Below are 24,306 nucleotides of genomic sequence, written 5' to 3'. Positions count from 1 at the left end.
TCTATAAGGAAATAAATTACGTGCAACATTGGAGGGATGAAGTTGCAGGCTCATGTCTATCAGAGCAGAGGGGGGAGAGAGAACGATCAAAGAAAGTGTTTCTTATTTTAGTTCTGTGAGCGATACAGGTGCGCTTCTCACTCACCACAGCAATTTCCATGGTCTATATTGGCTACAATGTTAATCACACCATAAACTAAACCCAGGCTGGCCCAACACTAATCAATTCTTGGAATATCAGGCACGTTTTCATAGTTTTTTTTGGGGTGTCAAGCGAATTCGAGAACTTGAATTAAGCACTTAGACTGTCTCTGTTTACATTTGTTTTATATACAGTTTATTTTGATCTGCCTTGTTGACAGTAGTCCCTTATCATTGGCTAGCGTTGTCATGGACAGGACACATCAATGGTTGGCCGGTGAGGATGATTATATGTGCTAAAGTTAGAGGTCAGAGGGTCCGTCTGCCTGTGACCTTAGTGGTAGCTACTGCTCTGCACAACCCACAACAGCCACACTCCTGCTGGGGTTTTGTTTCTCTCTGGCCCTTAATTGATCAATCAAAGTTATTGATTAGCTAAAGAATGCACACACTGGTTAGCCAGTTCTAAATTGGTCTCATTTAAAATAAGGACATAAACCACTGAACCTGTAGGCCTGTAACAGTAAATGCTCTACAACACAACTGTTATTGCTCTTTTATCTGATCTTAAACAGTTGTGTTCATTATCATCATGAAACATCCTCTCACTCTCAACTGTGTTTATTTTCAGCAAACTTAACGTAAACATATTTGTATGAACATAAGATTCAATAACTGAGACAAACTGAACAAGTTCCACAGACATATGACTAACAGAAATGGAATGTATCCCTGAACAAGTGGCGGGATCAAAATCAAAAGTACCAGTCGGTATCTGGTGTGGCCACCAGCTGCATTAAGTACTGCAGCGCATCTCCTCCTCATGGACTGCACCAGATTTGCCAGTTCTTGCTGTGAGATGTTACCCCACTCTTCCACCAAGGCACCTGCAAGTTCCAGGACATTTCTGGGGCGAATGGCCCTCGCCCTCACCCTCTGATCCAACAGGTCCCAGACGTGCTCAATGGGATTGAGATCCGGGCTCTTCGCTGGCCATGGCAGAACACTGACGTTCCTGTCTTGCTTGAAATCCCGCTCCAGAGTACAGGCCTCGGTGTAATGCTCGTTCCTTCGACGATAAACGCAAATCCGACCATCTCCCCTGGTGAGACAAAACCGTGACTCGTCAGCACTTTTTGCCAGTCCTGTCTGGTCCAGCGACTGTGGGTTTGTGCCCATAGGCAACAGTTTTGCCGGTGATGTCTGGTGAGGACCTGCCTTACAACAGGCCTACAAGCCCTCAGTCCAGCCTATTGCAGACAGTCTGAGCACTGCTGGAGGGATAATGCATTCCTGGTGTAACTCGGGCAGTTGTTGTTGCCATCCTGTCTCGCAGGTGTGATGTTTGGATGTACCAATCCTGTGCATGTGTTGTTACACGTGGTCTGCCACTGCGAGGACGATCAGCTGTCCTTCCTGTCTCCCTGTAGCGCTGTCTTAGGCTAAAAGTGCTCACAGTACGGACATTGCAATTTATTGCCCTGGCCACATCTGCATACCTCCTTGCAGCATGTCTAAGGCACGTTCACGCAGATGAGCAGGGACCCTGGGCATCTTTCTTTTTGGTGTTTTTCATAGTCAGTCGAAAAGCCTCTAGTGTCCTAAGTTTTCAGAACTGTGACCTTAATTGCCTACCGTCTTAACGACCGTTCCACAGGTGCATGTTCATTAATTGTTTATGGTTCATTGAATAAGCATGGGAAACAGTGTTTAAACATTTTACAATGAAGATCTGAAGTTATTTGGATTTTTACTAATTATATTTGAAAGACAGTGTCCTGAGAAAGGGATGTTTCTTTTTTTGCTGAGTTTATGTACTGTCTTGAAATGATTGTGATGAGACGAGTTGTATTCATTAGGGTACACCGTAGCAAAATGTTTAGAAAAATAGCATTCCTTATCGGACAAGTTCAAGTAGTCCCTTCCATTTTCAGTCAGTTTTTTTTGCCCTGTTAGGGTCCTATTCATTAGGCACCAATCTCCTCCACCAGGTGGGGAAGCTGATTGAGCTGCTGGCTGGTAAAGCGGGGGTGATGGACGGGAGGTTCCACTACGGCACGGCCTTCGGGGGCAGCAAGGTAAAGGACGTGTGCGAGGACCTGATCCGCTATGGGTACAACTACCAGGGCAAGGATTACGTCACCTCTGGCATCACTGGGTAAACACACAGACATGTTTTGAGTAGGAGACATGGAATGGATGAGTGTATGTTAGCCTGGTTAAATTGTACTGTTTGATACAAGAAGTGAAACAATGGTTAGTCCATTGTTCAGTCTGGTTTAACCAGGCTAGTTGTATTTATCAATGTATACATCATGTATGAGCATTACAGCATGACTGCAAACATGACTTCTGTATCCACTGATTTAACAGTATTATTCACTTTATTAGGCAGACCACCACTTTCATGAAAAATGGTTCGCTCCTACAGACAGTGAGTCAGGTGGCTGTGGCTTGCTATATAAAGCAGGCAGACAGGCATCGAGGCATTCCGTTACTGTTCAATTGAGCGTTAGAATGGTCAAAACGAGCGACTTTGAGCTTGGTATGATCGTCTGTGCCAGGCGCGCTGGTTCCAGTATCTCAGAAACGGCCAGCCTCCTGTGCTTTTCACTCACGACAGCAGCAGTCCTGTGGGTGAAAACAGCTTGTTGATAAGAGGTCGAAGGTGAATGGCAAGAATTGTGCAAGCTGACAGGCAGGCCACAAATGGGCAAATAATGGCGCAGTACAAAAGTGGTGTGCCGACCCGGTATTAGATAGGTGTACCTAATAAACTGGCCACTGAGTGTCCGCTATTATAGCTATTCTCTTGCTCTGTTTTTTCAATCCTGGTCCTGGGGACCCAAACGGGGGTATACATTGTATTTTTTTCACTAACACATTTGATTCAACTCATCAGGTCTTTGATTTGAATCCGGTGTCTTGGCAAAAACAAAAATGTGCACCTGTTTGGGTCCCCAGGGGTTAGGATTGAGAAACACTGCGCTATCTGTGAAGTCCCAGAATTTGATGGGTTGTTCTCTCCCTCAGAGAGCCAATTGAGGCCTATATCTACTTTGGACCTGTGTATTATCAGAAACTAAAGCACATGGTGCTGGACAAGATGCACGCCAGAGCCCGCGGCCCCCGAGCTGTGCTCACCAGGTAAGATAAATCCAAAAAAGTTATATACAGAGTTTGGCTAACTTTTACTCAGGATGCCATTTTAGTACCTTTTTTCAAATGGTTGGTGATGGAGTAATACAATAGACCCCAAAATGTCTACTTGGTTGTGTTTGTATGATACCTATCTAATATTACAGTTTTGTACTCTGTCATATTGAAACTTTAAAATAATTTGTCCACTAAGTACAGAAAGTAATCCATGAGCCATACCTGACCCAATACCCCACCTCTATCTTACCTGCCGTGTCAAATGCTGCTGTTCACCTCAGACAGCCCACGGAGGGGCGCTCTAGAGACGGAGGCCTACGTCTGGGGGAGATGGAACGTGACTGTCTGATTGGCTACGGGGCCAGCATGTTGCTGCTGGAGCGCCTCATGATCTCCAGTGACGCCTTCGAGGTGGACGTGTGCGGTCAGTGTGGCCTGCTGGGATACTCCGGGTGGTGAGTGTCCTTTTTGGTCCGTCTGTGATTCTGTATAATAGTAGTCAGACTTGACGTTGATGCCAAGGATCTGTTTCCTTGTATTGTAGCTGCAGATTTAACTGCTTACAACCAATAAAGTATTTGATGTGTGTGTCTCCAGGTGCCACTACTGTAAGTCCTCCTGTCACGTGTCCTCGTTACGGATACCCTACGCCTGCAAACTGCTCTTCCAGGAGCTGCAGTCCATGAACATCATTCCCCGCCTCAAACTGGCACGCTACAACGAGTAACCTTGTCCCCAGGCATTTTGCTACCACATACCGAGTTTGACACAGAGAGGGAGGGAGCTGGCTGTTGGAGGGTGGAGCTACAAAAGAGACGGACAACAACAAGCGGCATTGATTATCCAAATTGACAACTGTCAATATAATGAAGCAGGAAATACTATAGCACTGTTACAATAATGGAATGGCTACAGTATGTCAGAAAATGAGTTCATGTAAAAGCATACAAAAATCACTTGTTTTTGTTTGCAGAACAGAAAAATATTGGCTACTGGAATACATTTTTTGGTTTGCTTTTGTTTGACATTTTTTATTTTAATATTTCTAAAACATTTCAAGAGTTTTGAATGCATGTTTAGCTACATTTGTACTTTTTTGACTCTTGTTTTGTTGTGTAATTAATAAACAAATATTATTTCAGGATTTGTTTCACTTTGTATTTTTATTGTGGACCTCAGATCATCCTTTCAAGTAGTTGGAGACATTGTTAAAATATACAGGAACCAAACTCTTCTTGAATGGGATGTTGGACATTACATTTGGAAGTTTCTCTCTTTGATTACAGGTAGTTTTGAATGGTAAAATATGGGCAATAATCTTATTAAGATAAGGTACATAAGAAATTGGTTGTCATTTAGCAGTATTCTGTGACTAATGATAGCAAATGTGAGGATATTTACATTTGACACAGGATGAGCCAATGTGTATGGGTGAAGGAGTTTGACACAGGATGAGCCAATGTGTATGGGTGGAGGAGTTTGACACAGGATGAGCCAATGTGTATGGGTGGAGGAGTTTGACACAGGATGAGCCAATGTGTATGGGTGGAGGAGTTTGACACAGGATGAGCCAATGTGTATGGGTGGAGGAGTTTGACACAGGATGACCCAATGTGTATGGGTGGAGGAGTTTGACACAGGATGGGCCAATGTGTATGGGTGGAGGAGTTTGACACAGGATGACCCAATGTGTATGGGTGGAGGAGTTTGACACTGAATACCAGACACCACTGAGGATGTTCAGTGTGAACACTAAAGAAGCCTATTGTCCTTCTCTTATTAACAACATAGCAATACATTGACTATTTTGTGTCATCCGGTTTCAATGCAAAGCTTTAACACCACTAACATATACACAGTTAAAAGTTTACCCCCACCAACAAAGTTGAATTGAAGCTTTTTGATTGGACAAAAGCAGCGCACATCAATAGGAGGCGAGGAGGGTAGAGAGGGTGGCTGCACCTGTCCTAGCTAATGAGGCTCTAAAGAGCCAGTAAAGGGCTGGATGGGAAAAGGATGTCCGCCGAGGGAGAGACAAGACTCCGCCTTTTTCCTTTTTTACTAAATTAATTAGATCCTCATTTAGGGCTGTAGTTTACCGTGACCAACTCAATGGGAGTCTCTGTGCTCGTTTGATGTTGTGTTAGGATGTTGAAGACTCTTGAAGACACCTTAATTAGGCGGTTATAACGTTAACTAATTAGTTATTTACAGATTTATTGGTCCAGTTCCTATTCTATCAGCAGGCAAACTGTTGACCGAGCAGATCATCTCTCAAACAGTTTTCCAGCCAACCTTTTTACACGAGTAAAGTAGTCTACTTGTCGGATAAAATGTCATGACCGGTCTGATGGAAACCGAAAAATGTATGGTAAACTTTCCAAATGTCTAGCGTATTTTGTATTGTCGACAAGGTGGGATATTTTTGTGTCGGTAAAATGAATTATGGGAAAAATATTGATATAATTGCCATTTTATTGAAGTAAATCAGGAAAGCATGAAGTTTATTAGGCTGTAGATTAAATACATAATGAACTTCACTGGGTGGTGAAATAAATATCCAATAAATATCGAGAGTCTTGTTCTAGTGACTTGATCATAATGCTTGGTTTGCCGTTTGATAAATACAAATAATCTCGCGCTTTAGTACATCATAATCTCATTATGTAGGCAAAATGTGCGCTGTTGGCTAGACCACACGTGCCAATACCGAAGTGTGCAAATAACTCAACGTGTTTTTTTTTTAAACCATCAGAGTTGAAAATGCGATGGAAACCCATTTAACTTTATTTTTTGTGACCGCAAATTGTATTTTTATGTGCACTACGTCATCACACACAGTTTTATCTGCAACAAGTCAATTTGATTGAAACATCTCTGGTGGGAAAATGCGGATTTTTTTGTTTGTTTGTTTTTTGTTGTTGTTATGAACACAACAAATACAAAAAAACTGAAATATACAAACAAGAGTACATAAACCTAACAGACAGGGGTATTACATATCAGGATATTGTTTTTATGATGATTTTAGAATATTCACATGAAAATCTGTCTTCAGTTGGATGGAAACCTAACGAACATTAAAGGCTGTGATTTCAATGCCGACTATAAATACACACATACATTGATTAGATAACGGGTTTCTTTCGTAGCCCAACCTGTAATACTGTTATACCAATGTTATGTTAAGCAGTTTTGCTTCATGTACTATTTTGCCCTACCAAGCAAAAAGGCAGTTACTGCTCATTTGGTCAAAAATGAGTTAATGTATTTTTTGCTACATTAAATTGTATGCTTAATCATGTGGACAAGTATCCTGCCTCTGTTGTGTTTTGGAGAAAATGGGGGTATCGTCCGATGGGGCCACAGTGTCTCCCGACCCCTCCTGTCTCAGCCTCCAGTATTTATGCTGCAATAGTTTATGTGTCGGGGGGCTAGGGTCAGTCTGTTATATCTGGAATATTTCTCCCGTCTATCCGGTGTCCTATGTGAATTTAAGTATGCTCTCTCTAATTCTTTCTCTATCTCTGAGGACCTGAGCACTATGACCATGCCTCATGACTACCTGGCCTGATGACTCCTTGCTGTCCCCAGTCCACCTGGTTGTGCTTCTGCTCCAGTTTCAACTGTTCTGCCTGCAGCTATGGAAGGCTGACCTGTTCACCGGACGTGCTACCTGTCCCAGACCTGCTGTTTTCAACTGTCTAGAGACAGTAGGAGCGGTAGAGATACTGTGAATGATCTGCTATGAAAAGCCAACTGACATTTACTCCTGAGGTGCTGACCTGTTGCACCCTCTACAAACACTGTGATTATTATTATTTGACCTTGCTGGTCATCTATGAGCATTTGAACGTCTTGGCCATGTTCTGTTATAATCTCCACCTGGCACAGCCAGAAGAGGACTGGCCACCCCTCATAGCCTGGTTCCTCTCTAGGTTTCTTCCTAGGTTCTGGCCTTTCTAGGGAGTTTTTCCAAGCCACTGTCCTTCTACACGTGCATTGCTTGCTGTTTGGGGTTTTAGGCTGGGTTTCTGTACAGCACTTTGTGACATCCGCTGATGTAAGAAGGGCTTTATAAATACATTTGACTAATTGATTGATTGATGTTAGCAGTAACTGCATAAAGTTACTGTGAAACCAAGGTAAATAAAATAAAATCTTCTCAGTTCCACACTATGAGGGCTATGCTTGGTAGGGCTGTATTGTGCTGTAACTCACTTGTAGAGTGTCTCGGATCTATACACATCCTGATCATTCTGTATACAGTGCCTTCTCAAAGTATTACACCCCTTGACATTTTCCACAGTTGTGTTATAGCCTGAATTCAAAATTGATTAAATTGAGATGTTTGTGTTACTGGCTTACACACAATACCCCATAATGTCAAAGTGAAATTGTGTTTTTTGAAATTTGTACAAATTAATTAAGTACGAATTAGGCAATAACGATTCCAACCCTTTGTTTTGCCAAGCCTAAATAAGTTCAGGAGTTAACATGTGCTTAACAAGTACCCCACACATACAACTATCTGTAAGGACCCTCAGTCGAGCAGTGAATTTCAAACACAGATTTAACCACAAAGACCTGGGAGATTTTCCAATGCCTTGCAAAGAAGTTTAAAGTTTTTATGTCATGTGCACAAGTACAGTGAAATGCCTTGCAAGCTCTAAACCTAACTATGCAGTCAACAATAACAATGTAATACTAAAAATACATAAGAAATAAGAAGAACACGAGAAAGTTAGTAAGCACAAGGTCAGTCAGATCCAGCACCATATTTACAATGTGCAGGGATACTGGAGTGATAGAGGTAGATATGTATAGGGGTAAGGTGACTAGGCATCAGGATATATGATAATAGCACCTTTGGCGGATGGGTAAAAAAGTTCAAAAGCAGACATTGAATATCCCTTTGAGATTGGTGAAGTTATTAATTACACTTTGGATGGTGTATCAATACACCCAGTCACTAGAAAGATACAGGCTTCCTTCCGAACTCAGTTGCTGGAGAGGAAGGAAACCGTGTAGGGATTTCACCAAATTGGGAATTTAAAACAGTTACGGAGTTTAACTCTTGAGGATAGGACCTTTAAAAAAAGAAAATGTTTTGTCTAAAATGACATACCCAAATCTAACTGCCTGTAGCTCAGGACCTGAAGCAAGGATATGCATGTTCTTGATATCATTTGAAAGGAAACACTTTGTGTTTCCACACGTTTGTGGAAATGTGAAATTAATGTAGGAGATTTTAACACATTAGATCTGGTAAAAGATAATACAAAGAAAAAACTTGTTTTTTTTCATCATCTTTGAAATGCAAGAGAAAGACCATAATGTATCAGTCCAGGTTAGGCACAATTCATATTTTGGCCACTAGATGGCAGCAGTGTATGTGCAACGTTTTAGACTGATCCAATGAACCATTATATTTCTGTTCAAAATGTTGTATCAAGACTGCCCAAATGTGCCTAATTGGTTTATTAATACATTTTCACATTCCAAATTGTGCACTCTCCTCAAAACAACAATATTATTTCACTGTTATAAGTTCTGTAAATTGGACAGTGCAGTTAGATTAACAAGAATTTAACCTTTCTGCCCATATCAGATATGTCTATGTCCTGGGAAATGTTCTTGTTACTTACAACCTCATGCTAATTATGTTAGCCCACGTTAGCTCAACCGTCCCGCGAGGGGGGACACCAATCCCCGTCAAGGTTTTAATGGCTGTAAAATGACGAAACTGCAACAACATTGCAAATTCTCCACAATATTAACCTAATTGACAGAGGAAAATGACGGAAGCCTGTACAGAAAAAAAATATTACAAAACATACATCCTATTTGCAACAAGGCACTAAAGTAATACTGCAGAAAATGTGGTAAAGCAATTCACTTTTTTGTCCTGAATACGAAGTGTTATGTTTGGCGAAAATCCAATTAAACACCTTACTGAGCACCACTCTCAATATTATCAAGCTTAATGGTGGCTGCATCAGGTTGTGGGTATGCTTGTAATCATTAAGTACTGGGGAGTTTTTCAGGATAGAAAAGAAACAGGAGCTAAGTACAGGCAAAATTCTAGAGGAAAACCTGGTTCAGTCTGCTTTTCAACAGACACTGTAAGATGAATTCACCTTTCAGCAAGACAATAACCTAAAGCACAAGCCAAATCTACACTGGATTTGACTCAAAGCTGTAATCGCTACCAAAGGTGCTTCTACAAAGTATTGACTCAAGGGTGTGAAATCTTATGTAAATTAGATATTTCTGTATTTCATTTTCAATCATTCGCAAACATTTCTAATATGTTTTTATTATTGGGTATTGTGTGAATGGGTGAGGAAAAAATAATATTTTGTCAATTTAGAATTCAGGCTGTAACACAACAAAATGTGGAATAAGTCAAGGGATATGAATACTTTCTGAAGGCACTGTATATCCTGCATAGCTAGCTATAAGTATTGTGTGTTGTACTGCATGTTGGTAAGTCTCCACATGACCTGTGCTCTCATGGACACCACACATATTCTCCCACATGCTCTATCTATCCCAACTGTTCTGGATGCATGGTAGGAGCACTGACACCGACAGTGTCCCCACGCCTACGGACTGGCAACCCTGAAGAGGAGGAGAAAGTCTTCCACTGCCATCCACGGTGTGGTGAGTAATTCAGCCGTAATCCCCTTTTCTCCTCCTTTCTCCTTCCCCCTCTCCCCCCTCTCTCCTGTGGTTCCATTCATATTCTAATCACAGCTTTCCCTTCTCCAGCTCACAGGCACTCCATCAGAGCCCCCAGTCTCAGGCTTTGCACTTTTACTTCCCCCCTTTTTGGCCAGCGCTCTCCTCCGAGGCTCACTAAAATAAGGTTGCCTCAAGGAGAGAGGGAGTATGGGGAAAACTCGTGCTATTTTGGACTAATTTCTAGTGTGTAGCTGATCAAATGTCGATGGTTTTCGGTAGGCGACTTTTTTGAGAAAAAAATAAAAAGGCATCTTAGCAAAGATGGGGGATTGAAATGAGATAGTGATTGTAATGTGTGGAAAAATAGAATCTAAGGTAGCACCCTCTGTAAGTAGTTTCCTAAAAACCTAATCATGTGGGCATGTTGGAGTTCCCAGGGCCAGTGGAGGAAGACACAGATCAGAAAAGTTCTGAAACTGGCCAACAAGTGTTCATAGGAGCTGGGACTTTAAATAAGAGGGGTAGGAGGAGTGTGTGTGTGTGGGGGGGGGGGGGGTATGAAAACGTATTAAATGCTATAATGGAAGACGGGGAGGCCACAGTGCTAGGATTGCGTAGATCTAAGCCTCTTTTTTTCTTGGGGAGGGAGCCTTTCTTATTCAAAACAGCCCCACAAAAGACTTCCAGTGAGCCTTGCCACATCCCCATCTGACTCGAGGCCATTCATCAGCCTTCCGAGCCTATCAATGACATGTCCCCATCAGGGCTGCTATAAAATCAGACCCTTTCCCATGAAACATCAGCAAACATTTTGACGGGTCTGGCTTTCCCCCCCGCTGGATTTCTGGAGTCTCTACCCTCCTCTCCCCTCACCACCTCCCCTCACCATCACCACCGACACCCACCCCTCTTTTGGCGGAGCCCAGAGCCTCACCATCTCCTGCCACGGATAGGCAGTGGTCACGGGGAAGCGAAGCCAGACAAGGGAAGACCTACTGAGGAGGGGGAGCCGTACACAGAGACATTTTCTTGGAGGAGCCAGTTTGCCATTGATGGGAAGAGGATGCATTGTGGGCTGCTGGAGGAGCCTGATATGGATTCCACAGGTTGGTCCTGCTGTCCTACAACCCTGCAGCTTTGCCTTGACTTATCAGGATGCATGGGGAACCACTCTATGTTGTGGATCACTATAACTGGGCCCCTGGGAATTTGTGACTTTCTCTACAACCATTTTAGAGAATTTTTTTGAGTGAATTGTTGATGAATGCATTTGTTGTTAATGTGAGGGATTACTCACCATGACATTGCATTTGTTTGATTTTGGTTTCTTCAGATGTCAACAAAAGTGGCCTTGTGGATTTGTGCCATTAATTCATGATACATCTATACCAACAATAATACGGTTTTGAGGGATGGTTTGATTATGGAAGGACATTAGGGCCTTTCATTTGTTCCACAACCTTGATTAAGGAGCAGTAATTTCAACTCTTAGACAGCCCTACATTCAGCAATTTAATGCAATCTCTTTGGGGGGGGGGGAAAATCTTCCAAGCCTTCGAGGCGCATGTAGCCTGTGATGCACCTGCTTCTTGTAAACATCTTCTTGGGGGAAATAAGCTGCCAGTCCACTGAGGTATGGTGCCCGGAGCAGGATAATGTCGCATGGCTTGACGCGAGAATTAGCCTAAAGTAAATTCAATTTAATATTAAAAACAACATGTTTACGGTAAAGTAATGAATGTTGCTGCTTTAGCTAAGAGTTTTTCTACTTGGGCTCTCAATCTAACTTCCTACCCGAATAACTTTATTATAGGCTCATTTATTTTACTTTATTGAATATTCATCAAGGGAGTTTATTCCCTGATGTTTATATGAATTCACTGTCTGGTGTTGAGTTGGCTAACATGAAAGAGTGTATTCCTTAAATACATTATCAGAGATCCATTTCGTCCATTGATTGAATTTAATCCAGTTAATTAGAGCTCTATTTTATCTGTGCTCATGGAAAATGATTCCATTACAGCCTAAGGATAATTGCTACAATAGAGAATTATTGTCATCTCAGTGGACTAACTTCATCAATGACTGGGGAAACCTATTTGAAGTATCAGCTAGGCTAATGCACAAGACATTGAAATAAGATACAAGTCTTCCTAATAATGTATTTCAATTAATTGTAATAATAAGAATAATTCATTATGTTGATTACAAATAGCCCAATGATGATGATGATAATTATAATTTGAGTTTGTTAATTTGATAATACTGTTAAACTTATGCCTTTATGGAACTGATGACAGCGTGTTCTTTGGTCAACGATGTTAGGTAGCCTTACCATCTTTTTCTGTTCTTACAATTAAAACCTAATGCCTGGCCTTAGGCTATTGAGTATAAGAGCATTGCAAAGATCCGAGCTGATAAATTAGGCATAGGCTACACGTTTTATTTTATTCATGAGATAAAGCATTCTAGCCTACTTTTAGGCAATTTATTCTAACTGAGCATGTCACTCATCAACCAAAAGGTGTCTGATATTCATTTATCCTAAAAGTTTGCAGTCTCTAAACTTTTCTATTTCCATGACCTATTCTCTATCCCCTTCTGATGGGATGGAACCTGTTTATCGTTAGATGGAACAGGTTGCCTTGCCAACAGTCAATCCTGGCAACTGCTACTATGGTGATTGTAGTCATGGCGGGAAACAGGATCTACAGGACTACGATAAATATAAGTTTTTCTGTCCCAAGAAAGGACACCAGTTGAGCTATTTCTAAGTAGAAATTAGAATGGGACAAAGGCTTCTGTGTCGCTCGCGAGGCTGCTCTAGCAATGAGCGCGGGCTCAATTGGGGCAAGTGTGCGTGCTTGTAGTCTCCCCAAGAACAATGAAGGATTCCTGCCGTTTTGGTGAAAACATTTCAAATAGAAACACAGCTGCGCTAACACCCCCAAAATCGATTATAGTCGAATTGCCCTGTCACATGTTTTTTTTTTGCATTTGGCAACATTTGTCTCAAAATGTATTTATAAAAAAGCCACCTGTTGCAGATGCAGCTTGAGTAAAGTACACTTTTGATAAACCTATCCGATAAACCTACCCGAAACCTATCCTATGATTGTTAGATATTGATTTATTTAGTCAACTTTTGTATAATATAGGGCCCTATATTGATTAGGGCCAATAGAGTAACCAATATTGGACAAATCATTCCACCACCCAATAGTCGCCATATAGACCTTTAGCCAAATGAATAAATAGGCTATGCGAATTAACCTTTATGTGGGCCATAGAAATGAAACCTACAATTGTAAATTCCTGTAGGCTTTTCTCTGATGTGTGGGCCATCTTGCCTTTTTCTAGAGAGCTGGATTGAAAGATGCCTCAACGAGAGCGAGAGCAAGCGGTATTCCAGCCACACATCCCTGGGGAATACGTCCAATGACGAAAGTAAGCAGTGACGGTGTAACGCTTTAATGTTGTATTACTGCAAGTCATAAAGTAATGGATAAATATATGTTGAAATAATCTTTTGTCTATTGTCATAGGTCTAAATTAAATTGATATTTGCTATAATAAGGTGCGCTATAATAGGCTTGGTGCGCAAATTATAGCAAAGGTTAGTGTTTTTCTCTTGTAGACTATGTTTGGAATTTGATCAAATAGAGCACACCTTTATTTACAAAACATGTGTCAATAAGATGTCCCTGATAATCCACTGATTTATATTAATCATAATATTGTGGCACAATAGAATTGCTGGATAAAGAGAGAAATTATAATTGTTTTTGTGTGCTGCATCAAACTTCAACCTTTTCGAACCCTGCTCAGTTTTGATCAAAGATATCTGTTTTTTGATATTCACAGCTATTTTTATTTTTTAATTTGATTTTTTATTGCCCATTACTTAATTGAAAATATTCATTTAAAATACATTGACACGTTTCTTTTTTTTGTCTATAAAAGATGAGGAGAAAGAAAACAACAGGGCTTCTAAACCCCATTCAACACCAGCTACCCTACAATGGTAAGTACTGGAGTTAATTCACCTCTTTCCTTGCATAATCCTAAAGCTCTTATTCTAGAGCTGTAATGCTGTAATTTAATGTTCTCAATGCATAAACTATACAACACATTTATTGTCTATTATTTGGGGCATTTACAATTTAGCTTTTTGTCTGTTGATAAAGTTTACAAGTGCATTTCCCTATTTTGGTCTTATATTGTTTGCTGCTTAAGGATTGTATGCATTCTTCTCATGTAGTGTCACATAATTTGATCATGTAAAGATGAAGGACAGAATTGTACCTTTGCGCAGCACCTTTTGAGAAGAGAACTGTCAACTTTAGCGAGCATCGTGAGGGTGCCTACAGTTTACATTTACAATATGACATGGCAGGCCGCTGTTGGGCTGGAAGGATGGTTTAGTGTAAAGGCTTTTTCACCAAAATAGCAGTATCTGTTTACCTTCATAGAACCAGAGACCTGTGCATTTGCACCTGTTATGTTCAGAAGATAATATTTATTAGACTCAGTTTAAACAGGAAGCTGGCTATATCAATACATTTTTCTTCTTTTAATCATTTGTTGTCTATATTTGATATTGCATTCCCTCTGGTGGAAATTCCAAACTGGTGAAATACTTGATCAGTCTCTTCCTTGGAGACTTCATTTTTTGAAGGGTGAGGATTGAATTAGTGTTCTTCAGTCATTTTCATGTGACTTTCGTGGAGGCACGTTGTTTTTTGTAATGTTGTTGTCAGACACATATATTTCTATTTAAATACACATACCTGGTCTACACAGACAGTCTGAGTCCATGGGAATATTATGTAGAGGAGTTTTGTAGGTCTCCAGGGATTACAGTCCTTCACACTTCAACAGCAGTAATGCAACTTCCCATGTTCAACTCACTTCTGAAATGGCCTGCTTTATTTTGGTGTATTGCTTGAGGCAGGTGTTCATGAGAAATAATGTTGAGGATCCTTGTAAAATATTCATACAGATGAACAAACAGTCTTTGTTTTATTTTGCAGTAATACAGACATCACGTTTCTTTTTATGTTCACGAGATGTTAGAAATAGCTTTTCTTATCATACTACATTTGATAACATACTGTATGTATACTATTAAGGGTGCTTGATCACAACTTTATATTCCCAAATGTATCGATTTTTCTATTTATTATGGGAGCAACTGATGTTTTCGAGCACTTTGAATCTCCTCTCTCACATTGTAATGTTTCGTTTTGTGAGGTATTTAGGCTATACAGTAGAGACATATTCACTGAACTGATGGTTGTAGTTCCACCTTTCCCAGATGGTATAAAATAAATCCACATATGTACTTCCACATAGTAGCTCCTAATTCAGGTTAGATTATTTCTCTAATCTCGTCCCCTAGTAAATAACCTGCCTTTGACTGAATAAGAACACGAGTAGACTGGGTAATAGTTTATTTTGATCCCGGTAGATACTGTAGATGCCAGTCGAGAGATGTCTTTGTGGTCTGTAAAGAGTCCATGTTATTCTATGGGTATTCATTGACAGGTCTGCTTTTCACCTACAGGCTGGAGGAGAACTATGAGATTGCAGAAGGGGTTTGTATCCCCCGCAGTGCTCTCTATATGCACTACCTGGACTTTTGTGAGAAGCATGACACACAGCCTGTCAACGCCGCCAGCTTTGGGAAGGTAGGACACAGTTACTGACCACGTTAACAGGAAATTTAGGAGGGACTGTTTGATTGAGCCCAAACTAATTTTGTGAACATAATACTTCACAGAAAGAGTACATGAAATGGTCACTTTGGTAGGTTATACTTGCGTAGGAAGGTTACCATCTATCAATATAGTAAAACATGAAAGGGAGAAATAAGTATACCATTGAAAAAGTATGCCTACTGATGCATGTAGATCAGTCTCATGGCTTGTTACGGTGTGTTTGAAAAGTAAAATCCACATGTAGTTGTTGGGAAGCAATGGAACGGCCCACTGATGGTTCCCCTGAAAACCGCTAGACGGGTTACGCAGCTAAAAGAAACATGCTTGTCTCTGTTCCCACAACCCAGAAAAGCCCCTACCCACATACTCCCAGCCACCCCCCAACACCCGGACCTAGCCCCCCCCATCCGTCCTCCACACCACCCCTCCCAAGCTCCTGTCGGAGGATATTGAAAAAGAGAAGGGGCCTGGATTAATGTGTAATTAAAGAAAATTTGGAAGGGTGAGATGTTGCGGAATGTTAGATCAGTGGCTAGAGCAGTGTGGGGTGTCCTTTAGGAAGGCTTCATTGATTCGGGACAAAAAAACGAGTGAGGGCCCCGCCTGCCTCCCTGTCTGCTCATTTATCAAGCGGGGCCTGACAGAAACTTCACAGCTTGGCCTCTTTTTTCATCCCGCACAATGGAAAGCTCCACTGTTTGCTAAAGTTTCTGTACCAGGAGCTGGACCAAGGAGCCAATCTCATGGACAAAAAGAAAGAGAGAGAGAGACAGAGGGGAGGAAGGGGGAGAGGGAAGAAGGGGGAGAGGGAGAGATTTTGGAGAGGTTTTTAATGTAAAAAAATTATATCCCTGAGCATGTCAAAAATGGATGGCTCCCAAAGCCTTTTTCTCCCACAGCCAGTGGAGACCTCCCTGGGGTTAAGGCTCTGGGAACATCACATCTCTTCACGTCTAGAATAGACCATACTTTCACTTGATTCATTGATATGTTCAATGTGGACTTTCATGTCATTCTGTATGAGCAGTTACTTCAGCCACTAGCTGAGATAATTGTGGACTTTTAAGTGTAGAGTATCTCTTCCCTTATTTCTACTGTATGATAGCACTGTCAAGAGAAAACACATTTTCATCAGGTGCTTTACATAGGGGATATACACATACAAATGCATGAAGAATCTTACAGAGAAAAAATCCCTGATAGACTTATTCTAATTCTCTGATTCTAACAGATTATTAGACAACAGTTTCCACAACTGACTACAAGAAGACTGGGCACCAGGGGCCAGTCAAAGTAAGTCAATGTTGTCTCCTACTTTTCTTTCTTTCTACACACTGGTTTTGATTTTTGCGTTTCACTATTGAAAGAGGAGTATCACTGTGTTAGTAGAGGGCTTGTTTTTAATGATTCTTCAAGCCGGTAATCTTCACCATGTCTATGATTTGAGGATGTTACATCTCAAAATCACATGATGACAAGCCACTGTCTCACACCCTGATGAAGAGTCCTTAGCTGAAATGTTGGTTATGTAAATCCACAGCAAGGAGAGATGAGTGTGCAAACTTCTTTTCCATTTCTACACCTCTCTAACTGTCAACTATCCCCTACAGGTACCACTACTATGGCATCGCTGTGAAGGAGAGCTCTCAGTACTACGACGTGATGTACTCCAAGAAGGGTGCAGCATGGGTGAACGAGACAGGCAAGAAGGAGGTCATCAAGCAGACAGTGGCGTATTCACCACGCTCCAAACTGGGGACGCTCCTGCCAGAGTTTCCAAATGTCAAAGACTTAAATCTGCCTGCCAGTCTGCCAGAGGAGAAGGTAAACAGGACTCTAAAACGTCCCAGACCCACAACCCCCTCCTCCCTTATCCAACCAACCCCTCGCCTCTCTCGCCCCCTCTGGCTATCCCCTTTTATCTGCCCTGGACCTCTTGCTCCCTCTGGCTATCCCCTTTTATCTGCCCTGGACCTCTTGCCCCCTCTGGCTATCCCCTTTTATCTGACCTGGACCTCTCACCCCCTCTGGCTATCCTCTTTTATCTGCCCTGGACCTCTCACCCCCTCTGGCTATCCTCTTTTATCTGCCCTGGACCTCTCACCCCCTCTGGCTATCCTCTTTTATCTGCCCTGGACCTCTCACCCCCTCTGGCTATCCCCTTTTATCTGCCCTGGACCTCTCGCCCCCTCTGGCTATCCCCTTTTATCTGCCCTGGACCTCTCGCCCCCTCTGGCTATCCCCTTTTATCTGCCCTGGACCTCTCACCCCCTCTGACTATCCCCTTTTATCTGCCCTGGACCTCTCGCCCCCTCTGGCAATCCCCTTTTATCTGCCCTGGACCTCTCACCCCCTCTGGCTATCCTCTTTTATCTGCCCTGGACCTCTCTCCCACTCTGGCTATCCCCTTTTATCTGCCCTGGACCTCTCGCCCCCTCTGGCTATCCTCTTTTATCTGCCCTGGACCTCTCGCCCCCTCTGGCTATCCCCTTTTATCTGCCCTGGACCTCTCACCCCCTCTGGCTATCCCCTTTTATCTGCCCTGGACCTCTCGCCCCCTCTGGCTATCCTATTTTATCTGCCCTGGACCTCTCGCCCCCTCTGGCTATCCTCTTTTATCTGCCCTGGACCTCTCGCCCCCTCTGGCTATCCCCTTTTATCTGCCCTGGACCTCTCGCCCCCTCTGGCTATCCCCTTTTATCTGCCCTGGACCTCTCGCCCCCTCTGGCTATCCTCTTTTATCTGCCCTGGACCTCTCACCCCCTCTGGCTATCCTCTTTTATCTGCCCTGGACCTCTCGCCCCCTCTGGCTATCCTCTTTTATCTGCCCTGGACCTCTCGCCCCCTCTGGCTATCCTCTTTTATCTGCCCTGGACCTCTCGCCCCCTCTGGCTATCCTCTTTTATCTCCCCTGGACCTCTCGCCCCCTCTGGCTATCCTCTTTTATCTGCCCTGGACCTCTCACCCCCTCTGGCTATCCTATTTTATCTGCCCTGGACCTCTCGCCCCCTCTGGCTATCCTCTTTTATCTGCCCTGGACCTCTCGCCCCCTCTGGCTATCCTCTCTTATCTGCCCTGGACCTCTCACCCCCTCTGGCTATCCTCTTTTATCTGCCCTGGACCTCTCTCCACCTCTGGCTATCCTCTTTTATCTGCCCTGGACCTCTCGCCCCCTCTGGCTATCCCCTTTTATCTGCCCTGGACCTCTCGCCCCCTCTGGCTATCCTCTTTTATCTGCCCTGGACCTCTCGCCCCCTCTGGCTATCCTCTTTTATCTGCCCTGGACCTCTCACCCCCTCTGGCTATCCTCTTTTATCTGCCCTGGACCTCTCGCCCCCTCTGGCTATCCTCTTTTATCTGCCCTGGACCTCTCACCCCCTCTGGCTATCCTCTTTTATCTGCCCTGGACCTCTCGCCCCCTCTGGCTATCCTCTTTTATCTGCCCTGGACCTCTTTCCCCCTCTGGCTATCCTCTTTTATCTGCCCTGGACCTCTTTCCCCCTCTGGCTATCCTCTTTTATCTGCCCTGGACCTCTCGCCCCCTCTGGCTATCCTCTTTTATCTGCCCTGGACCTCTCGCCCCCTCTGGCTATCCTCTTTTATCTGCCCTGGACCTCTTTCCCCCTCTGGCTATCCTCTTTTATCTGCCCTGGACCTCTTTCCCCCTCTGGCTATCCTCTTTTATCTGCCCTGGACCTCTCGCCCCCTCTGGCTATCCCCTTTTATCTGCCCTGGACCTCTCACCCCCTCTGACTATCCCCTTTTATCTGCCCTGGACCTCTCGCCCCCTCTGGCAATCCCCTTTTATCTGCCCTGGACCTCTCACCCCCTCTGGCTATCCTCTTTTATCTGCCCTGGACCTCTCTCCCACTCTGGCTATCCCCTTTTATCTGCCCTGGACCTCTCGCCCCCTCTGGCTATCCTCTTTTATCTGCCCTGGACCTCTCGCCCCCTCTGGCTATCCCCTTTTATCTGCCCTGGACCTCTCACCCCCTCTGGCTATCCCCTTTTATCTGCCCCGGACATTCACTGACTCTGAGTTTAGAGAAGAAGGACCTTGAGGATATATATGCTGCTGGCTCCTCACTAACTCTTAATCTTGTGGGGAGATAATAAGATCCAGCGCCAGACAAAAGACAGCCACTTACTGTCTAGCTTTAAATGAGGGGCCAATGATTTTCAATGGTTTGTCAGTTGCTGAACTCTAAAGACGGTTTTATGTAGTTTTGGTGTGTGACCTGTTGCAGGTATTTATTGCTGCTGATGTTTTTGGATAGGATTTATTGTCTTGTTTTTCATATCAATCCATAGATGTATGATATCACTTGAAAACACTAGCTATACTGTGCGGTAGACAGTAGAACCCCGTTCTCAGATTAGAATGTATCTTAACTGAAGCAGCATACTGGTCATTCACTAAGAATATCACTAGGAAACAGTATGTGCCTTTGATCGAGAGCTTGGTACTATGGGTTCTATCGGCAGGAATATGATTCTGAGATAATTGGCTTTAACATTCGGAACACTCCTTGGTTTGAATGGTGGCAATGATTTTTTTTATCTTGTATTCTTATGAACTTAAAAACATGAATTGGGATATTTAGAGTACTATATAGGTAGAGAACATTGAACAGAACAAGGCTATGTCAATAGCTCAATTTGGACTAAAATGCAGATAGAACCTTCTAGTCCCAAGCTCTCGAAGTAGCAGTGTGATACAGACTTGGACTACGTTACTGCCGTTCATTTATACTCAGTCTTCTTTATGTTTTCCCACAGGTGTCAACGTTCATCATGATGTACAGAACTCACTGCCAGAGGATACTGGACACAGTAATACGCGCCAACTTTGACGAGGCAAGACACTTTTCATATATGTCCATCTTTTGCACCCTTATTTACCAGTCCCATTAAATGTGACAGGACTTTGTTTTATGATTTTTTTTTGACTCTTGTTGAATGTGGTCACAAAAATGATTACGAGCTAAATGTTCTTGGACTTCTAAATGAAGATATCCCATTTTCATGAGAATCGGTTTAGTTCTTACCTAATCTCGGGACACTGAACCAAATGTGTTGTGCAACCAGTCTGTCACAATAAACTACTTCTAACCTAAATGTATCTCATTAGAAAAGTTGGCTTAGTGTCTTTAGCCTCTTAAGTTGTATTGTATGTGACGTTGAGAGAATGACCCTCCTCTCTTGGGTGTCTCTAGGTCCAGAGCTTCCTGCTGCACTTTTGGCAGGGCATGCCCCCCCACATGCTCCCTGTCCTGGGCTCCTCCACTGTCGTCAACATTGTGGGCGTCTGTGACTCCATTCTTTACAAGGCAATCTCTGGGGTTCTTATGCCCACCGTCCTGCAAGCACTGCCTGATAGGTGAGTGCTTGTTTAGTGTAGTGTAGCTCTTCTCCCTTCCCCAGCAATCACTGAAGCCACAATCCTGAGTTTTTGTTTCATTCCATTTCAAATTCATAGACATAGATATAAATGCAAAGACTGACAGTCCATGAGATCCACATAATTGTTCTAAACATATTTGACATGCATATTGTTTGTTTAAAAAGACTGAAACGACATGCACTGAGTTACAGCCTCTATAGAGAAAAAGAGCTATGAGGAAAACTTGACATTTACCTTTGTGTTAAACAACCTTGGTTATTTGTGATGTAATGTAGATTTGTTCCAGTTTGACCCAGGTGATCCGGAAGTTTGCCAAACAGCTGGATGAGTGGCTTAAAGTAGCACTTCACGACCTGCCTGAAAACCTGAGGAATATCAAATTTGAATGTAGGAGTCTGCATTGAAAAATACAGTCGTTACTCTCCTGGTTTTATGAAAACGATGATATACTGAGTCTTGGAAAAAGGAGAATGCACAAATTTTAGAAACAGCTTTTAATCAGCAAATGTTATACTGTAGAAAACATAACAGTTAATATTTCCTCTCCCTTTTATCCACAGTATCTAGAAGATTTTCTCAAGTTCTCAAGAGGCAGACATCTTTGAACCATCTATGTCAGGTAGCTATTTCACTGTATAAATGTAATGAAATCCATATGAAAATAAGACTGATAAAGGTATATGCCGTCTGTATCACTATCTAATAATGTGTGTGTTTGTTGATCTGTCTCTGGGCAGGCGTCACGGACGGTGATCCACAGTGCAGACATCACCTTTCAGATGATGGAGGACTGGCGGAACGTGGACCTGAACAGCATCACCAAGCAGACACTTTACACCATGGAGGACACATGGGAGGAGCACCGGCGGCTCATCATCGACTGTAAGGTCACAGACACGCACACACGTATAGATGCAGACACACACATGTACACACACAAACACACACACAATCCCTGTAGTAGCATTCACAGTAAGTTACGTTTAGTCCAAAAGCCTAGAATCCACATTCCAAAAAACCCTATTGTGCTCCAATACTTTTAACTTGAATGGCTTGCTCTCCCTCATAGCATTGTAGGAGAGAAATGCACTTCACTCCCACACACCCGCACACACAGCTGTCAATAACACACAGTAGATGTCAGCCATTGGACAATCATTCCCACGGCCAGGAAAGTCAAGCCTTAATGATGAAGGCTAAAAGGTTAAACAAGTTGACTCTACTCTGAAACACCCCGTGGACCATTTCAAATTCGTTTCACCGTCAACCCCCTCAAATGGCCATGCTAGGGTCACAGTTCACAGATTGGCATAAAGAGGCCATTTCCACGTCCCACTCTCATTCTGTTCTATTAGACAGAGAGAAATTAAACACAAATTTCCCCCAATTTTATTTCACCTTTATTTAACCAGGTAGACCAGTTGAGAACAAGTTCTCATTTACAACTGAGACCTGGCCGAGATAAAGCAAAGCAGTGCAACAAAAACAGCAACATAGAGTTACACATGGGATAAAAAAAACGTACAGTCAATAACACAATAGAAAAATATGTATACAATGTGAGCAAATGAAGTAAGGAGGTAAGGCAATAAATAGGCCAGTAGTGGGGAAGTAATTACAATTGAGCAATTAACACTGGAGTGATAGATGTGCAGATGAGGATGTGAAAGTAGAAATACTGGTGTGCAAAATAACAGAAAAACAAAAAACAAATATGGGAATGAGGTAGTTAGAAGAGCTATTTATAGAGGGGCTGTGTACAGCTGCTGCGATCAGTGACTATAACAACAAATAAGACACAGCCTCATATATAAGACATACTGTATACAGTATGTTGCTGGTTTTGGTAGTTTGATTGATTTAAGTAAGGGTAGTTTAGGTCCATAGTCACACACGGCAATTATTCAAGACTCCGATCTGTGTAGACAAGTATGGAGCTTTCTCCACCAGTTACAAATATATGTCCCCTGAAGGATGACATATGGCTATGTGGCTATGTGTTGACAAACTGTGGCTAGATGCAGTTCTCATCTCCTTCCTCTCTCAGTGTACCAGGAGTTTGACCGTCTGCTGGAGGAGCAGTCTTCTATAGAGGCCTACATCGAGTGGCTGGACTCCATGGTGGACCGCTGTGTTGTCAAGGTCAGTTGAGGATGTAAATACTTCATATAACTCAGCAAAAAAAGAAAAGTCCCCTTTTCAGGACCCTGTCTTTCAAAAATAATTCTTAAAAATCCAAATAACTTCACCGATCTTCATTGTAAAGTGTTTAAACACTATTTCCCATGCTTGTTCAATGAACCATAAACAATTAATGAACATGCACCTGTGGAACAGTCGTTAAGACACTAACAGCTTACAGATGGTAGGCAATTAAGGTCACAGTTATGAAAACTTAGGACACTAAAGAGGCTTTTCTACTGACTCTGAAAAACTCCAAAGGAAAGATGCCCAGGGTCCCTGCTCATCTGCGAGAACGTGCCTTAGATGCAAGGAGGCATGAGGACTGCAGATGTGGCCAGGGCAATAAATTGCAATGTCCGTACTGTGAGACGCCTAAGACAGCGTTTCAGGAAGACAGGACGGACAGCTGATCATCCTCGCAGTGGCAGACCACGTGTAACAACACCTGCACAGGATCGGTACATCCGAACATCTCACCAGCGGGACAGGTACAGGATGGCAACAACAACTGCCCGAGTTACACCAGGAATGCACAATCCCTCCATCAGTGCTCAGACTGTCCACAATAGGCTGGACTGGTCTGTTGTAAGGCAGGTCCTCACCAGACATCACCGGCAACAACGTCATCTATGGGCACAAACCCACCATCACTGGACCAGACAGGACTGGCAAAAAGTGCTCTTCACTGACGAGTCATGGTTTTGTCTCACCAGGGGTGATGGTCGGATTCGCATTTATCGTCGAAAGAGTAAGCGTTACTTTATTTCCGCTCTGGAGCGGGATCGATTTGGAGGTGGAGGGTCCGTCATGGGGCGTTGTGTCACAGCATCATCGGACTGAGCTTGTTGCCATTGCAGGCAATCTCAATGCTGTGCGTTACAGGGAAGACATCCTCCTCCCTTATGTGGTACCCTTCCTGCAGGCTCATTCTGACATGACCCTCCATGACAATGCCACCAGCCATACTGCTCGTTCTATGTGTGATTTCCTGCAAGACAGGAATGTCAGTGTTCT

The 24,306-nt window shown here is 42.9% G+C and overlaps 2 protein-coding genes across 4 annotated transcripts in view; both read left to right on the top strand.

Moving 5' to 3' along the window:
• The window catches only part of LOC118396033 (DNA-directed RNA polymerase III subunit RPC2), a 70,264-nt gene extending 65,823 nt beyond the window's left edge, over positions 1-4,441 (top strand). For both annotated transcript variants that reach the window (XM_052466001.1, XM_052466000.1), the window contains exons 25-28: positions 2,133-2,299; positions 3,175-3,288; positions 3,579-3,752; positions 3,895-4,441. In XM_052466001.1, coding sequence (XP_052321961.1) covers positions 2,133-2,299; positions 3,175-3,288; positions 3,579-3,752; positions 3,895-4,024 — 585 coding nt within the window. In that variant the 3' untranslated portion in view covers positions 4,025-4,441. The remainder of the gene's footprint in view (positions 1-2,132; positions 2,300-3,174; positions 3,289-3,578; positions 3,753-3,894) is intronic.
• Positions 4,442-10,628: 6,187 nt separating this feature from the next.
• Positions 10,629-24,306, top strand: part of LOC118395809 (transcription factor RFX4-like) — a 35,555-nt gene continuing 21,877 nt past the window's right edge. For both annotated transcript variants that reach the window (XM_052466002.1, XM_035789763.2), the window contains exons 1-12: positions 10,629-11,090; positions 13,345-13,431; positions 13,948-14,008; positions 15,551-15,674; positions 16,936-16,997; positions 17,315-17,528; positions 20,484-20,561; positions 20,921-21,084; positions 21,395-21,495; positions 21,669-21,727; positions 21,846-21,990; positions 23,156-23,250. In XM_052466002.1, the coding sequence (XP_052321962.1) occupies positions 11,048-11,090; positions 13,345-13,431; positions 13,948-14,008; positions 15,551-15,674; positions 16,936-16,997; positions 17,315-17,528; positions 20,484-20,561; positions 20,921-21,084; positions 21,395-21,495; positions 21,669-21,727; positions 21,846-21,990; positions 23,156-23,250 (1,233 nt within the window). In that variant the 5' untranslated portion in view covers positions 10,629-11,047. The remainder of the gene's footprint in view (positions 11,091-13,344; positions 13,432-13,947; positions 14,009-15,550; positions 15,675-16,935; positions 16,998-17,314; positions 17,529-20,483; positions 20,562-20,920; positions 21,085-21,394; positions 21,496-21,668; positions 21,728-21,845; positions 21,991-23,155; positions 23,251-24,306) is intronic.

This window comes from Oncorhynchus keta, chromosome 17 (genome assembly GCF_023373465.1).
Source record: "Oncorhynchus keta strain PuntledgeMale-10-30-2019 chromosome 17, Oket_V2, whole genome shotgun sequence".
Classification (NCBI taxonomy): Eukaryota; Metazoa; Chordata; class Actinopteri; order Salmoniformes; family Salmonidae; genus Oncorhynchus; species Oncorhynchus keta.
This window is presented reverse-complemented; position numbering and strand designations above follow the sequence as displayed.